This window comes from Pseudonaja textilis, chromosome 3 (assembly GCF_049901715.1).
Source record: "Pseudonaja textilis isolate UNSWEBS1 chromosome 3, rPseTex1.2, whole genome shotgun sequence".
Lineage (NCBI taxonomy): Eukaryota > Metazoa > Chordata > Lepidosauria > Squamata > Elapidae > Pseudonaja > Pseudonaja textilis.
In genome coordinates, this window is record NC_141992.1 from 187,153,077 (window position 1) to 187,169,054 (window position 15,978).

The following is a 15,978-nucleotide window of genomic DNA, read 5'->3' on the forward strand; positions in this document are numbered from 1 at the left end:
TCTCAGCTGGTTTCTGACAAAGTTAAGGGAAACTGGATTCGCTGAACAATTCACTTAACAACTGCAGTGATTTGCAATAGCACTTAGCAATAACGCTGAGACTTATTTATACCACTTCACAGTGCTTTACAGCCCTCTCTAGGTGGTTTACAGAGTCAGCATATTGTCCCGCAACAATCTGAGTCCTCCTTTTACCCACTTCAGAAGGATGGAAGGCTGAGACAACCACTTGGTGAGATTTGAATGGCCAAATTGCAGGCAGTTGGCAGTCAGCAGAAGTAGCCTGCAGTACAGCACTCTAACCACTGCGCCACCATGGCTTATTGCACCCCCACGACTCATGATTTGCTTAACAACTGTGCAAAACTTGTAAAATTGGGCACGGTTTACTTAATAACTGTCTTGCTTTAGCAAGATAAATTCTGATCCCAAGTTGGGAATTACCTGTACTGTCATGATACCTCTAAGGGAAGTATTCTTTGACAGCAGAGGTGAAAAACACCCGTTCAAAGGTACATGGGAGCATAATTCATCATGGTTGTCAATGGGCTGATCTTGTATATTCATGATATGGATCTGGCAGAACTGGAATGTGGAACTGTTGAGCAACAAGAACACTTATAGACCAGAACAATGGTTCTCAAAATTCAGTCTGGGGAGCCCTAGAGATCCGTAAAGTCAAACAGATAAATATTGTAACTTTTTTTAGTTTTAATTTATAATGTAGTAAATATTGATAATTATAACCCATATAAATCAAAGCTCTTTGGGGTCTCAATTATTTTTGAGAATGTAAAGGAGTCCCAGGATCTAAATGTTCAAGAACTGCTAGACTAGACTTTTTCCCCCCATTTTAATGACCCTTTTATCGGGGTGGAGTCAGAGTGACTGAATGGAGCTGAGCATTTACTAGTCAGTTGCCCTTCCAGAGTTCTCAGCAAATATTTTCTTTTTGCGCCCTGATAGAGAAACATCTGCTGCTGCCTGGGATTGAACTCTCTACCTCCCAAGTGGGAGGCGAGCGTCTTCACCTCTTGGCCACTGTGCCTCTCAATCTCTGGACTAGACTATAGTTACAAAATTTGAAATATCAAATATATTTTATATTGGGTGCAAAGGCCATGAAACAATTAAAACTTGAATGAAATCTGTGGTAGTTTTCCTAACCCATCAGGCATGGTTTCATGCATTCGGTCAGCCTTTAGTGATAGTGGGGAAGTTAGAAAGGAGCAGTTTATGAATTCTTAGAGCCCGTAGACTTGAGATGAGAACCAAAGAATAGGATCTTCGACAGTCACTACTAATGCTTCGCTTATCTGCTAAAGAGGCACAAGTGAAAAACGAGTTCCTCACGATTCAGCACTTTATAAGCCCATTTGTAATAAATACATTTTAAAGTAAATTCAGTCAGTAAATTTATAGTTAGTGAACTCTGCTTTTCAGTATGATACACCTAATACATGTCTGTCTGCAAAACAAGTTAGTAACAAAACAAGTTTTCTCTGAGGTGCTGAAAATTAAATATGGCAGGAAGCCATTTTTCATTGCTTTTGAACATTTGTAGATTTACATGCAATGTAATTCTACCACTGGTTTTCCTTGTTACAGCCACTTGTATTTAGAGTGCCAGAACACTTATGTTCCTTCTAGGTGATAAGTGGGGGAAAAAAAAGTTCAGTTTCAAAGTTTTGTTTGGTAAGAGGTTCTGGCTTACATAGAATAGTGGGAGTATTTTGGAATAAATGACTTTGCTTGCATATGTGGTACATTAACCAGATGTGTCAAACTGATCAAGGCTGTGTCTTACCATTAGCAGGAAATGGTGCATTGATATATTTAAACCTGGCAATCTAGTTGTACAAAAAGTTATACATTAGTTCTTGACCTACAACCATTCGTTCAGCAACTGTTCAAAGTTACCATGGCGCTGAACAAGTGGGTGTTAACAACCGCTCCTTGGAGCTTTGGCTGTCCCAGTATTTCTGTGGTCATATGATCGCCATCTTGGTGCTTGGCAACCGGTTTACACTTAAAATTGGTTGTGCTGCCCCATGATCAGGTGATCACCATTTGCAACCTTCCTGCTAGCTCCCCCAAAATATCAGTGGTCTTGGATGGGGTGGCACTACCCCAAGCAGACCTAATGTGTAATCTAGGGGTTTTCCTGGACTCACGACTCCTGCTCAAAGAGCAGGTAGCGGTCGTGGCCAAAAAGGCCTTTGTGCAATTGTAGGTTGTGTACCAGTTATGCCCTTTCCTGGACCAAAAGTCCCTACTCACAGTCATTCATGCCCTAGTTACTTCCTGTCTTGATTATTGCAATGCGCTCCACATGGGGCTGCCCTTGAAGAACACCCGGAAGCTCCAGTTGGTGCAAAATGTTGGTGCGGCCTGCATGGTTTTGTGCAGACACTGGTGTGCACATGTTTTACCTCTCCTGCGGGAGCCGCATTGGTTGCCAATTTGCTTCCAGGTGCAATTCAAGGTGCTAATTGTCACCTTTAAAGCCCTTCATGGCTTGGGACCAGGTTATCCAAGGGAACATCTCCTGCCGATTACATCTACCCGACCCATTAGAGTGAAGAGGCAGGGAATGTTGCAGGTCCCATCCCTGAGGGAGATACACCTGGTGGGACCCAGAAGAAGGGCCTTCTCCGTGGTGGCTCCCTCTCTCTGGAACATCATTCCCCCAGAGATTAGAACGGCCCCCTCACTAATACTCTTCTGGGAGGCACTGAAGACCTGGTTCTGCCAGCGGGCCTGGGGAACCCAGAGCGGGATGGAGCCCATCAAATGGCTCGCGTGATCTGTTGTTGGGGCGAGGAGTGATTTTTTTTTCCAGATTTTGTTCTATTGTACTTTATTAATTTATTCAATTCTTTTTGTTAGTTTTTATTGTTTCCTTTTTAATTTTAAATGTGGTTTTACATTCTTTAAGCCGCCTCGAGTCGCCATGGGTGAATAGGCGGCAATATAAATCCAATAAATAAATAGTCTCAAGTTGCTCTAGTAAGACCGTCCCACCCACGCATTGTCCCCCAGCCCCTCTGTGCTTGCACCCCACCCACTTGTGCATTTACACACACTCTTCCCATTCCTTCCTTGCAGTCCTGCGCACCTTCCCTGATCTACGTTCTCATGCGCATTCCCTCACGCCCTGCGCAACCTTCCCCCACGTTTCTCACATTCCTCTCCCCCAATCCAGCAGCAGCCATTTACATGCCCACTCACCTGGGATGTACAGTTTCCTCCCAGCTCCCCACTGACTTTAGTTGTGGGAATCTGGCAGGGAACTCCCTCATCTAATGACTGTGGGATTTGGTTAATGTGGCAACTGGAACTCCAGGGATTGCCATTGCTAAGGGTTGTGGTTGCTCTTTATGATTGCATTGGTTAATGATGGAATTGCCATTGTAAGTTGAGGACTACCTATTTGGAAGCCTTTGGCTAAAGCTATGGTGAACAATAAAGGTTAAAATCCACAGGCACGTTTGTGGATGACCGTGTGAAAGAAAGATTGTAATGTGGAATGTACTGTATATAATAATGTTTATAATATTGAGCATGAGTTAACGAAGACAAGGAAAGAAAGAAAAAAAAAATACTCTAGAACTACCCCACCTGCCTATTTCTCCCCCAATCTCTGTCTTTTTGATGGCCTGCATACCTTATTGCCACTGGCTGCCACCAGGTTTTTTTCATGAAAAATATTTGTGATAATATCTAATCGGTTTAATATTGTTATTTTTACAAGATTCAGTAAAGAAAAACACCGAAGGAATGCTTCAGTTTTCTTTTTTAGTGCAGCAAATATTAATAAATATAACCCGTAAGAACAAAAGCTCTTTTAAGAGTCCTCCATAATTTTTAAAAGTGGGGAAGTCCTGAGAGAGAAATGTTTAAGAAATATTGATTTAGAAAACATAAACATAAGCAAAGAAACTTGAATTTGATTGCTGTGTGTGTTAAGTGTTTATATGATGGAAGTGAAGTGTGGTTGAAAGTGGAGCAAATGGTTTGATCTTAAGCAGGCAAGAAAAGAAGGATGTATAATGTTTCCGTGGGCATTTAATATATTTATCAGTTGAAGTTAAAGGAATCCTTACGGTGTTAGAACTGAGCTGATTGGAAACATGAATATGCATGTGTCAACTCTGAAGCTGGCCTGACTGAACTCATATCTTGGAGGCTTCAGTGTTGCCACAGTGGTGCTGAGGGATAGGGAGGGAGAAATAGAGATAGCGGCAGTTGTGTAGCCAAAACAAAATACTTTCCCCTGAGAACCAAGGACATTCCCACAAGTGGCTGAAGAGAGGAGGAGTGATGTTACCAAGCAACTGGACAGTGCCCTGATCAGACTAGGTGACTGATTGTTTGGGGATGGAGGGAAAACTTTACTTTTAATTAGCTGAAAACTGCGGGAACCTTTAGAGTTGGTTTTCCCCAGCCTGTGCCAATATGATACAGTGGAACCTCAGGTCTCAACTGTAATCTGTTCCAGGACTATGGTTGCAACCCGACTTGGTTGTGACTGAAAGCATGACTGTCTGCGCATGTGCGGATGAAAAAAAATGGGGCCAAAGGGGAAATTGCCAAGGCAGGGGAAATCGCCGCGGCTGTGTCTCGTTGCCACCCAAAGATGTACTCGCGACCAGAAACAAAACTTTGCCGTAAATTCTGGTCGTCATCTGATTTGGTTACGAACAGAAGCGTTCGCGACCTGAGGTTCCACTGAATATCCAAAGTGTTCTCTGAGGAAATTGCTTGCCTCGAAGTTCTCTTTGCTATAGGTATATTTGGAACCCTGACGGCATGAACTTTGCTATGCAAAGGAAGCCAAATCGTTGAATGATTTATAGCTTATCTGAGACAGGTTGCGTGTTGCATAAGAAGTGCAGATTTGAAAATTAATGGAAAAATTGCGCTCAACAGCAAAAGTGGAGTGAGAGATTGCAAGTGGTACCCAGATGATGAACAACACAGCAAAACGAAGATTTGTGAGAGAGGTTAAATTTTAGAAAAAACCCCAAGAGGCAGTGTATGATGTTGCTTATGGCTTTGATGGAAGCAAAGGTGGTTTGCAACATAAAAAGGAGAGACTTAGTGAATGGTGATATAAACCAGTTTCAGCTGTAGCTCCTTTTATTATCTTAAGCCTTTACTTTCTTTGACTTGCTGTTGCTTATTCCTTTCCTTCACTCCACCTAACGTCGCTTATTTGCATGGGAATAGCCCAAAGGACTATTTGTGTAACTATGCAGTTTTTTGAGGAAATCGAGTCTTGTAGGAAGAAATATCTGCAAGATATGCCCAGTAAAATGTTAGAATTCTGATGTAACCAGTTTACCTAGCATGTGAAACAGAAATATCTGACAAAATAGTATTTGGAATTATCTGAAACAATCTACTAACCTGAGGGCAGAAATTCTAAACGTGAAGAGGCCAGAAAACAGGGGAAATTGCCAAGAATTTTACTATGCTGTTGTACTGGTGCTCTGAAAAATCTAATTCCTGACCTTTGAATTGTGAATGTTCAAAATCAGAGACGACTTCTTCTTTTCTCATATTTCATTCCATTTCTTGGCACCCAAATACTGAAAATGGCCGTACATGTTCAGTGATGTGGTCCCACATATGGTGTATTTATATATATGCCTCCTTTTATCTGATGCAGGTACATAAGCCCTAAGGTTGTGGGGTAGATACTGTGGTTATCCAAATACATCCAAAATACCCCTCAAATACAGTTGTTAAGTGTGACATAGAATTTAGACTGCTTTAAACTGAGTCTGACTACAGGGAGTCTTCAACTTAAAACTACAATTGAGCCCAAAATTTCTGTTGCCAAGTGAGAACATTTGTTAAATGAATTTTGCCCCGATTTATGACCTTTCTTGCCATAGTCGTTAAGTGAATCACTGCAGTTGTTAAATGAGTAACAGGATTGTTAAGTGAATCTCATTTCCTTGTTGACTTTGCTTGCCAGACAGTCACAAAAGCTGATCACATGACCCCAGGACACTGCAACCATCATAAATATGAGTCAATTGCCAAGGGTCTGAATTTTGATGATGTGATGATGATGATGTGATGATGATGATTCAGTTGTAAGTGTAAAAAACTGTCATAGGTCACATTTTTCCATTGTATCTGAACAATCACTAAACAAACTGTTGTAAATTGAGGACGACTTGTACTACTATAATTGTATTGGGAGGACCAAAGGGTTTCTGGATTGTGAAAGGATTCAAAGGTTGCCTGAGGAATGCCCAGTTGGAGCTCCTTTCATGCCCTCATTAAGTTGTCTGGCAAAGTGGTACCCATCCATCTACACAGTCACCTACTTTCGAACTGTTGGGCCGCCAGCAGCTGGACCTTGGGACGGGATGTCATCCCATCCCATAGCAGTAACCAGGTCTCAAACGCGAGCCTGCTGATTTTCAGCCCAGCGTCCTAACCGTATGAGCCACTGCGTGCCTGAGTGTCATTAAATCTGCTGCATATTGTATGGCCATTGTACCAACCCAAATGCCTTTGCTTTGTCTTCTTTCTGACAGGGTACAAGAGGAGTCATTCCTTCACCTGACACTAGAACAGAAACCGATTCAGCTTTGACAGCCGCTGCTCAGCCTGATCCAGAAGTGATCATCGTGGGGGCTGGTGTACTTGGCTCTGCTCTGGCCACGGTGCTGGCCCGGGATGGAAGGAAAGTGACGGTCGTTGAGCGGGATTTGAAGGAACCTGATAGGATTGTTGGAGAACTCTTACAGCCAGGAGGTTATAACACTCTAAAAGATCTGGGCCTTCAAGGTATATTAACTGCTGGTAAAAACACTTCTGTCTTTCATTCACAGTTCTGGGAATTAATGCATGAAGAGCCAAGTTTTTGAAACTCACTCAACAGCCTGATTGTCAGCTTTTCTGTCTCTACCTTGTATTCTTGTAATTACAGGTAGTCCTCGCCTTATGACCACAGTTGAGCCCGACATTTCTGTTGCTAAGTGAAGCGTTTATTATGTGAGGTTTTTTTTGCCCCATGTTACAACTTTTCCTGCCACAACTGAATCCCTTCCTGCAGTGGTTATGTTGGCAACACAGTTGTTAAGTGAATCCGGCTTCCCCACTGATTTTGCCTGTCAGAAGGTCGCAAAAATTGGTCGCGTGACTCTGGCGACTGTCATAAATATAGAGTCAGTTGCCAAAGGTCTGAATTTTGACCGCATGGCCAAGGAAAATGCTGCCATGGTCATAAATGTGAAAAAAACGGTCATAAGCCCCTTTTTCAGTGTGTTGTCCCTTCGCAGTCACTAAATGAACTGTTGTAAGTTGAGGACTACCTGTATTACAGAAGCCAGAAAACAAGCAATACTAATAAAACTCCTCCTCTTGTGTCCGTTATCCTGGGAACAAAAAAAACAATTGTACAGTCTAACTTGCCTTAAATTCATGGCTCAGAATTAACATTGGAAAAAGAGAAAATTCAAAAGATGGAAAACCCAGATAGAGAAACCTGCTTGACAGAGGAAAACTTTTATAGCTAGAAGAGGAAACATGGATAAGATCATCGCTAACATTGCTTGCTGGCTAAGGCCCTCGATGTAGGGAAGCAAAATGTGTGATTTTGAACTTGAACAGAGCGATATTTTATTCTTCTTCATCCCACCATCATATTCCTGTTTTTTTTCTCCCTCATTTGGGTCTATTTACAGGTACAACGGTTCACTTAGTGACCGTTTGAAGTTAACAATGGCACTGAAAAAAGTGACTTATGACCGTTTTTCACAGGTACAATGTTGCAGCACCCCTGTGGTCATGTGATCAAAATTCAGTTGCTTGGCAACTGGTTCCTAATTCATGACGGTTGCGGTGTCCCAAAATCATGTGATCCCCTTTTGCGACCTTCTCACAACCAAAGTCAATGGGGAAGCCAGGTTCACTTAACAACCGCATTCCTAACTTATCAACTGCAGCGATTCCCTTAACAACTACGGCAAGAAAGGTCGTAAAACGGGGCAAAACTCCCTTAACACGTCTCACTTAACAATTGGGCTCAATTGTGGTCATAAGTCGAGGACTACCTGTACATATAAATATTTAGATCAGAGCTCTCCAAACTTGGCAACTTTAAGACTTGTGGACTTCAACTCCCAGAATTGGGAGTTGAAGTCCACAAGTCTTAAAGTTGCCAAGTTTGAGGACCCCTGATTTAGATAAAACATTCCCGGACATTTTTTTCTATGCTATTTCCTCATGATATTGTCTTACTCCCAGGGTACCAGTGATACTGTGTAAGTGGTCTTTGGCTGTACAAGTGTTAGAGGAATTTTCCAAAACGGTCCAAGAGGAACTTCAAATTTGACTTTTTCACCTATTACCCTGAAGGAAAGTTAAGTGCAATGATTTGAAATAGAGGCAATAGAGAGACAATAAGGATCAGCTTCATACTCAACCAGGTCTAGGTAGATTTACAATTGGTTGCCTAGTGACCATTCAAAGTTATGATCCACATTTATGGTCATTTGCAATGTCCTGCAGTCATGTGATGCACATTACAACTTTTTTTTTAACCAGAAACTAACATTTAATTCTTGTTACCAGCAAAAAAAACCCCACTCCCATTGCAAACAGTAGGTTTGCTTAATGTCCATGATGTTCACTTAATGACAGCTTCATTTGCTTTACAACGACCGCAAAAAAGGTCATAAAATCGGGCGCAGTTATGTGATGACCCACTTAATGACCAGCATGAGTTATAACCATAATTCCAAGCTCAACTATGGTTGTAAGTTGAAGACTATCTGTATATGGATAAAAGTCTATATATACATTTGCTGAACTTTTATGTAAAGAAAAATTCACTTAAATACAGCGAAAAAGTAATTAAAATAAAACATGTTTAACTATATAGTAACCTAATGCTGAAGACCCTTGAAATTGCAAGGAGATTGAATCTAATTGTCCTTTGGAAGGACAGAGATTGAAGCTGAAGCCCAAATCTTTTGGCCATCAAATGAGAAGAGAGGACTCCTTGGAAAAAAACTCTGATATAGTAGAACCTCTGGTCACGACCATAATTCATTCCATTACTTTGGTCGCAACCCAATTTGGTCGTCACCCGAACCTAATTTTGGAAATTGGTGCTTACAAAAAAAAAAAAAATGGCGTGGAAGAGAAAATAGGCCATGAAAAAAAAAATGTGAATTTTTTGGGTCGGAACCTGATTTGGTCGTGGTCAGAAGCGTTCATGACCAGAGGTTCTACTGTATTGGGAAAGACCGAAGGCAAAAGGAGAAGCGGACAGCAGAAGATGAAATGGTTAGATACTGTCATGGATCAGTGGGTGGGATTCACATTTTTTAATCGAGTTCCTCATAAAATAAGGCTGGGCCTTATTTTTTTTCTGAGCCCCGAAAAAACGGCTAGGCCTTCTTTATAGGGGTGACTTAATTCCCCCACCCCATGTGCACCCCCACCTAGAATGCCCCGCAGCCAGCCACAACTTGCCACGAGGCAGCTTCTATCGGCTGGTGGCGAGGCATGGCTACGCCTCGGGTTCCCCGTGGCCAACTCAATCGCGTACATATACCATCGTCAGAGTAAATATCAGACGACCCCAAGATTCCCGCTGCATTTCTGCTTCCCAAGCCAGCCGCTCTTCGTCCCCTCAGGTAGCCCTATTTCCTCCCGCCCTCCCTCCTCCTGCTCCCTCCCAGCCCCTGATTTCCCACTGCAACCACTTGGACAGAGTCCCAGGAGTGTCGCGGGACGATGCAATCTGGACCCTGTATCCTCCTTCCCAGGAGGGTTGCGAAAGAAGCTAATCTATCACCTGTGATGGGCGGTTCGGGGCCCCTCCACTTAGGCTGCCAACTAAGGGAACTCACAGTTTACTCAATTGCTTGGTTTGAAAGGGAGGTTGGGGGGATCTTTGTGCCTCTTGGCATCCCCTAGCGTCTTCGAGGTGGAAGGTATGCTTCGAGGAGGAACATGGAGATTGCTGTCCATAAAACTGCGAGCTAAACAGCCCACCTTTCTCCTACCTTCTTCTCAAGGTTTTGCTTGCGGACGACCCCTGACAGGTGGTGAATCCGGCTTCAGCTCTCCCTTGTGTGGTTGATGGGGTATTTTGGCATCTCTTTTTCAGACCGTACAAGGGGAATCCACAAATACAGTTTTGGCTTCTACACAGACTTTGTAGTGTGAGGCGTGGTTTGGGCAAATACGGTACCTACCTCGCCCCGTCCCTGTAGTTTGCCCATAGAATAAGACGATACACATCTCTTAAATCCCCCATTCTTACGGTAGATATTCCAGGACATTAAAATAACTTAAATATTACAATATTCATAGACAAAGGAAGTGGGGGGGTTGCATGTATGTTACTTTTCCCCAGAGTCCAAATTATCGCAAGTCTAATATATATTTGCATTTTATTCTACCCTTCCTCCAAAGAGAGGGGGCGGGCTTACTGCATTCTTCTTGAATTAATAATTTTCAAACCAAAAGTAAGATAGAATAGTGCATGGATCAAAGTCATTCAAGAGACTTTGTGGCCAAGCACAAAGTTGAACTACTAAGCTGTCCCTGATCTAGTGACAGCATTGCTCACCCCATATTTAGGCATGTATATATTTCATTCCTATTTCCTGGTTGGATCCTTTAAAAAAACAAAAAGTGGCTAATGCTGCCAGTTGGAAACACACTGCAGTTATTTCACCTGTTATTTTTCAATGGATTTTTGTTATTGTAGAAAAAAATGAAGAAGCAGAAAATATAAATTGATGAGTTGAGTATGATGAAATCTAGATATTCATTTAACTGACAGAATAATTTCACAACACATAACTGGAAATATCCTTGAACTAAATGAACACAATAATCCTTGAACAATCACTAAATGAACGCAACAGTCAAGGACTACTGGTACCTCTAATCATCGAAGAAGCCAATAGAGTTATTAATTTACTCTAAAATGCTGCAGAATAGTTTTCAAACAGACGGATGACCTGTGTTTTATGTTAAATATGCCAGAATAATTGCACAACAAATATCTGGAAATATCCTTGAATGTTATCCCTGTCCTTGCACAGCACACCTAGCTTTGTTACGGAATTACTGTACTGTAATCTATTTTCTTGGATTACTCGATACATTAAATTATAAGTTAACCAAGAAGTCAACTAAGTTGTGTAACAGGGTAAATAATAAAAAGAAGCAAAGTTAAAACCTTAAATTTAGTACATTGTGCAAATGCAAGCATTAAACTGGCAGTTAAATGTTAAGGAAATTCAATTCATAAACTTATTTCTGGCATATTTAACACAGATGGAAGCCGCTGGCCAATAGTTGCGGCCTTGTGGTGAGGCGTGGCTGCCCACAGGGCACTCCTAACAGCTATTAGGAGCACCCCGCGGGCAGCCACGCCTCTACACGAGGCCACTTCTTTCGGCTGATTGAAGCGGCTGGTGACTCTGCCATCGGAGCACTTCTATTGGCCGTTAGGAGCACCCCGCGGGCAGCCACGCCTCGCCACGAGGCCGCTCCTAACGGCCGATAGAAGCGGCGGGTGGCTCTGCCCTTGGGGTGCTTCTATCGGCCAGTAGAGGCAAGTCTGCCTGTGGGGTGCTCTAGCTGAGGCTACCTGCGGGGCGTTCCTAAAGGCAAGTCGTCCCCCCCCCCGTTTCTCTTCACCCCGTGTAGTTCAAGCGATGTTTAAAAATGGCAGGGAACGCATGGTTTAAATAGGCCCAAATTTTGGGGGCGGGGCTTAATTTCACTTCATGCCTATAAAACAGTGGTCGGCCTTCCTATGGGGTGGGGGTATTGTTGGAGAAACACAGTACTATAAGTTCTGCTGGCATGGCAGACTAAGGATACTGCAAAATCTCCATTCCCTCCCCGCCCCACTAACCTGCTTTCCAGCTCCGTTCTCCTGTGCAGGGCAACAAAAGAAGACCAAGCTGATCAGGCAGAGAATAGATGGGGGCGGGGCAGTCAGAGGTGGCATTTGCCGGTTCTCCAGAACTGGTCAGCTGAACACCACCTCTTGTCATGGATGCAATGAACATGAATTTGAGCAAACTCTGGGAGACAGTGGAGGGCAGGGGGTCCCCATGCCGTGGTCCATGGGGTCGCAAGGAGTCGGACAAGACTTAGCATCACAGCAACCACCACCACAACAAAATGCAGAAACAAAGCTCCCTGTTTTCTCCTAGGGTTGCTCCTGGAGATAATTCCTGTTATTTGCCAGAGTGGTTATGGACACGGTATAACTTGGGGAGACTTCAGCTCCCAGCAATGCTGGCTCAGGAATTCTGCGTGTTGAAGGCCACAGATCGTATAGTTGCCCTGGGCTATACCAGTCACCCTAGATGTGTCCGTTTACCTTATTGATTTAGTCCTTGGGCCATATCTAAGTGCAGAATTCCAGACACAAATTATTACTAAAATCTGATAAAAGCAATTTAAAATAGAATTGGATAAAATACGATTTTCAGTGAAATCGGAATAAAATATGATTTTCAAAGAAATTGGAATAAAATGCAATAATTTAATATATAGATAAATAAAATATGATAACATTATATTTCAGTGTCACCCCTACAATCTACTCCAATCAGTCCCACAAATACCAATTTCAACGGAACCATTTTCCTCAAGTACTGTGCTGTGTTAAATGTTATTTCCAGATTCTGGCCGCACATAAGGTAAATTATTTTGATATGGGGATCCCAATTCGTTTGGTCTACAGACCGAGTTTACCTGCCTCTCACCTTATATAGGCGACAATCAAATAGGATGTGAGCCAGGTCTTCTACCTCTGCCGCTCTGCAAATGCAGAGACGTCCATTGTAGGGACTATAGAATGGAATTCCCCTATATCTGACCATTGTGTGAAGCTGCTCAGATCTTCCTAAGACGTTCTGGCAAATATAACTGTTTGTTTGAAAAGTACACTGCAGATGCATGTTTTTAAGTTAGCTGGCTCCTCCTAAAACTTCCTCCTTTCTCTATTCATTTATTTTGCAGATGCTGTGGAAGGTATAGATGCTCATACAATAAATGGCTACATTGTTCATAACCTTGAAAACAAGGCAGAGGTTGAGATCCCTTACCCTTGCACAGCAGCTGGGCAAGTGCAGAACGGGAAAGCATTTCATCACGGACGCTTCATCATGGGTCTCCGAAGGGCAGCCATGTCGGAACCCAAGTAAGTTTAATCATCTAAAGTCACAACACAAATAGGTTAGGCCACATGGCTAACAGGGTCTTCTTAACATGCCTCCATCTATTTTTCATTTTAAATGTGCTTTTCTTTTATTCGTTGCATTTGAGAATAGTTTGGAGTTAACCAGAAGAAGCATTTGCAATATCAGTTGGATTGGTTTTTATATGTTCTGTCAATGAAACTCCTAGAAGTTATTCCATAAGCCTTTTTGTTTTGTTTTGCTGTTTGAATTGCCAGTGTCACAAAACAGGCTACTCCTGTTGAGGCCTAATTTGTCGTTTTTAGCATACTGACAACCTGCAAACAAAGAATGAATTGTCGAAATTGAACGTAAAATAAGCCCTTATATCTTGTAAGCTATAATCAGTCCAGAAAATGGATTGGATTTGAAGAGAGGGATAGGTCTCGGAGTACACTTGAATTTGTGCATTGCATCTGTCAGAAGCCCCTTAAAGCAGTTGTGTCTTTTCCTGGGTTCATGGGATTGCCCTCGCAACCACAGTGCGTTCCTGGGAAAAAAATTAACATGTTTTTGCAAGTGTTACGTGAATGTTCCAGGCACTCTGAATCAAAGTTCTCCCTGTAAGTAGCAACTCTAATATCAAGAAAGAACCTTGTTAAATAAGAGGGAAAGAAAAAGTGATTTATAGAAACATCTTCAGAAGATAGAGGTTGACCTAGGCCCTTGATGGTGGACCTATGGCATGCGTGCTGGAAGTGGCATGAAGAGCCATCTCTTCCAGCACACCAGCTGTCGCCCGTTGCTCTTCTAGGTTCCAGCATGCATACTGGTCTTTGTGCATGCGGAAGCACCAGAAACCAGAAGAACAGTTTCCTGATGCGCATGTGAGCACCAAAAACCAGAAGCTCAGGCATACGCATGTGTGCTGAGGAGCTGCTCTTCCGGTTTCCTGTGCTCCCACACACGTGCTGGGAAGTTACTCTTCTAGTTTCCGGCACTCCCATTTTGGTACTCGGTGCTGAAAAGGTTCGCAAAGACTGGTCTAGGCTTTCAAATTAGTGCAGTATTTCTCAAGGTTGGCCATTTTAAGATATATGGATTTCAATTCTCAAATTCCCCAGCCGGCTAGGTAGGGAATTCTGGGAACTGAAGTCCACACATCTTAAAAAGGCCAAGGTTTAGAAACAACATCTAGATAAAGAATGGTATGCTTCGTGCACTATTGGAAGACCTGAAAGTCCAGGCTCAGGACACACGATCTTGAAGAAGGTTTATTTAGATCAGACCTGGGCATTTCATGCCCCGCAGGCCACATCTGACCTGTGGGCAGTTCGACTGTGGCCAGCAGCAGCAATTGGAGGTGGGACGTTGTGGGAGCAGGGCACCAGGTCAACATTGGGATTGGGAATTGGTTGCAGCATCAGGGCGGGTGCAGGGGCCGGGGCGTCAGCAGCAATGGGGGCAGGGTAGACGCAGCCCCCGACAAGTTTCTCATTGGCCTCTTGGGAAAATTAATTACCCCCCCGCCCCCAGTCTAGATTGGTTCCTAGAACATACCAACCTGACAGCACATGGTTAGCACACTCTTTCCTCATGTTTTTCTTACATTATTTTCTTTCACGGATGACATTTTAACATCTTCCTTTTCTTTTCTTTTTTACTTCAGAAGTCCAGTTTTCTGTATAACAGCTGTTTTGTCTAAGATTGAATGTAATTGCATGTACTTTATATGGAAATTTATATGAAAGTACTTCATATGAAAATTAAAATCACACACGTAGAAAAAGAGGGGTACAGAGAGAGAGTGAACAATTTTTTTGTGGTTCACAGTGAACTAGATTTCCCTGTTCCGACTAGCAACTTAACCATTTTATCAACCTGGCAGTCAGGCTAGATTATTTTGTCTGTTTCAAGAAGGCTTTCTAGTTTTAGTCTATAGTTCAGACTAAAAAGAGAGAAGAAATACTTTCCAACTTGCAACATTTCTAAACAGAGGCGCCCCTTTCAATCCAACACAATAAAATGTATGCATTTTTAAATAAATCTGCTTTTTTTCAGTGCAAAATTTATTGAGGGGACAGTGGTACAGTTACTTGAAGAAGAGGAATGTGTAGCTGGAATCGTATATAAAGATAAAGAAACTGGTGATACAAAGGTGAGATTTTCCAGCAATTCTGGTTATTCCAGTGTTCTAGGATACTATATCAGTTTTAAACAAGCTGGGTTCATGGGATTGCTTATTACAGTGATGATGAACCTATGCCATGCATGTCAAAGGTGACACACATGTCAAAGGTGACACATTTTGGGTGACGCAAGCATGCACCAGCAGCCGACAAGGACAATTCTTGAAGGCAGATCCCATTTGAGCATGATTTTTAGAAGTTGGAGGCCATGTGAGAATGAGGCATGGTCTTGTGCAGCCTCGGAAGTTGTGTGAGAGAGCTGTGCTTTCAAGGAGCCTTCAGACCCCCTGAAAACGGCACATGAAACGACCATAAAAGAGCATTCTCTGAAGCCACTTCAAGAGTGTAAGCCTTGTGCAATCCCGAGCACATTGAGGTACAGCAGGAGGAGGCCATTTTGAATGGCAGCCGTGGCACTACAGAATACAGAATAATAGAGTTGGAAGGGACCTTGGAGGCCTTCTAGTCCAACCCCCTGTCCAGGCAGGAGACCCTACACCATTTAGGACAGATGGCAATCCAGTCTGTTCTTGAAAGCCTCCAGTGATGGAGCACCCACAACTTCTGAACATAAGCTCTTCCACTGGTTGATTGTTCTCACT

At 42.8% G+C, this 15,978-nt stretch overlaps 1 protein-coding gene across 1 annotated transcript in view; it reads left to right on the forward strand.

Annotated features, from left to right (window-relative positions):
• The window catches only part of SQLE (squalene epoxidase), a 30,686-nt gene that overhangs the window by 2,946 nt on the left and 11,762 nt on the right, over window positions 1–15,978 (forward strand). The window contains exons 3-5 of the mRNA XM_026703654.2: window positions 6,558–6,810; window positions 13,030–13,210; window positions 15,249–15,345. Coding sequence (XP_026559439.2) covers window positions 6,558–6,810; window positions 13,030–13,210; window positions 15,249–15,345 — 531 coding nt within the window. The remainder of the gene's footprint in view (window positions 1–6,557; window positions 6,811–13,029; window positions 13,211–15,248; window positions 15,346–15,978) is intronic.